The sequence below is a fragment of the Nicotiana tabacum genome, chromosome 4, assembly GCF_000715075.1.
Source record: "Nicotiana tabacum cultivar K326 chromosome 4, ASM71507v2, whole genome shotgun sequence".
Lineage (NCBI taxonomy): Eukaryota > Viridiplantae > Streptophyta > Magnoliopsida > Solanales > Solanaceae > Nicotiana > Nicotiana tabacum.
In genome coordinates, this window is record NC_134083.1 from 37058533 (window position 1) to 37060014 (window position 1482).

General features: G+C 40.8%; 1 protein-coding gene across 1 annotated transcript; it reads right to left on the reverse strand.

Moving 5' to 3' along the window:
- Positions 1 to 323: 323 nt before the first annotated feature.
- On the reverse strand, positions 324 to 1092 carry LOC107765096 (uncharacterized). The gene is made up of 2 exons (XM_016583702.1): positions 798 to 1092; positions 324 to 688 (listed from the first exon to the last, which is right to left on the reverse strand). The coding sequence occupies exons 1-2, from the start codon at positions 1090 to 1092 to the stop codon at positions 324 to 326; spliced, it is 660 nt and encodes a 219-aa protein (XP_016439188.1).
- Between the last annotated feature and the right edge of the window lie 390 nt (positions 1093 to 1482).

Sequence of the window (1482 nt, forward strand, 5' to 3'; positions counted from 1 at the left end):
GAAGCTTGGCTTTCTTTTCCTCCATTTTCTATGCCCCTGAATCCTATTTCCTTGTATTTTGGGTCACCTGCATTCTAACACACATGTCAAACTGTTCAACACTTGCAAATAAACTTCCCGAAATTAAAAATCTAGCCAAAAAGTGTTACCAGACATGGCTTGCCTCCCAAGAAGCACTTGAATTAACGTTGCAACATAACAATGTTGCCCCCATTTTGGCTAATCAATGGTGGGGGTTGGTGTAGGACCATCCTTGAGTGCGAATTGTTCTACAAAATACCTTTATCCAATGGTTCCGAGGTAATGCTTGACTCTTTGGCCATTTACTTTGAAGTTTCGAGTCCCGTCCCAGATTCCAATTCAATAGCGCCATAGGAAGACACATTCACAACTTTGAACGGGCCAAACCATTTGGATTTGAGTTTGCCCGGAAAGAACTTCAGTCTAGAGTTGAAGAGTAAGACCAAGTCACCAGATTTGAATTCCCGCTTCAAAATCTTCTTGTCATGAACAAAATTCATTCTTTCCTTAAACATGGCTGCATTCTCATAGGCATAAAAACATAATTCTTCCATCTCGTTGATTTGTGTCATTCTTAGATTAGCAGCTTCGGCCCAGTCAGGATTTAACTTTTTCAATGCCCACATAGCTTTATTTTCAAGCTCCACTAGCAAGTGACAAGCTTTACCTAAAACCAACCGGTATGGTAAGGTGCCAATGTGAATCTTAAATGTTGTGTGATATGCCTACAATGCATCATCTAGCTTCTTTGACCAGTTGGTCCTGTTTGTATTAACAGTTTTTGCTAGAATAGTTTTTTATCTCCCAGTTAGAAACTTCAACTTGACCACTCGATTGAGGATGATAAGGGGTGGCCACCATGTGCTTAACTCCATATTTTTCAAGCAACCCGACAAAAGCTTTGTTGCAAAAGTGAGAACCACCATCACTAAGGATGACCCTTGGGGTTCCAAACCAAGTAAATATGTTCTTCTTCAAGAAGGCAGTTACACTCCTAGCCTCATTGTTCGTCAAGGCAATTGCCTCGACCCATTTGGAGACGTAATCTACTTCAACCAAGATATATGTCATGCCGTAAGATCTTACGAAGGGACCCATGAAATCTATCCCCCACATATCAAAGATCTAGACCTCCATCACAAAGTTCATATGCATCTCATGCCTTCTAGAAATTGACCCTTGTCTTTGACATTGATTGCATGACTTGACCAATTGGTTTGCATTTTGGTAGATCGATGGCCAATAATAGCCACACTCAAGCACTTTTTCTGCAATACGATTTCCATTATGGTGGCCCCTAACTGGGGAGTCATGATATGCTTTGAGAATTTGAATTATCTCATCTTCCGGAACAAAATGCCAAATGATGTTGTCGGCGCAAATACGGAACAAAGAAGGTTCCTCCCAATAGTATTTCCTACACTCCCGCAAGAACTCTTTCTTTTGATAAGCTTCCAATTC

What these genes read in the sequence shown, in the direction of transcription:
- LOC107765096 (XM_016583702.1), bottom strand. Translation starts at nt 1,092, where the DNA reads ATGACATATATCTTGGTTGAAGTAGATTACGTCTCCAAATGGGTCGAG. An exon ending in AAACTATTCTAGCAAAAACT is followed by an intron (nt 689 to 797) that starts GTTAATACAAAC and finishes GGTTGGTTTTAG; the next exon opens with GTAAAGCTTGTCACTTGCTA.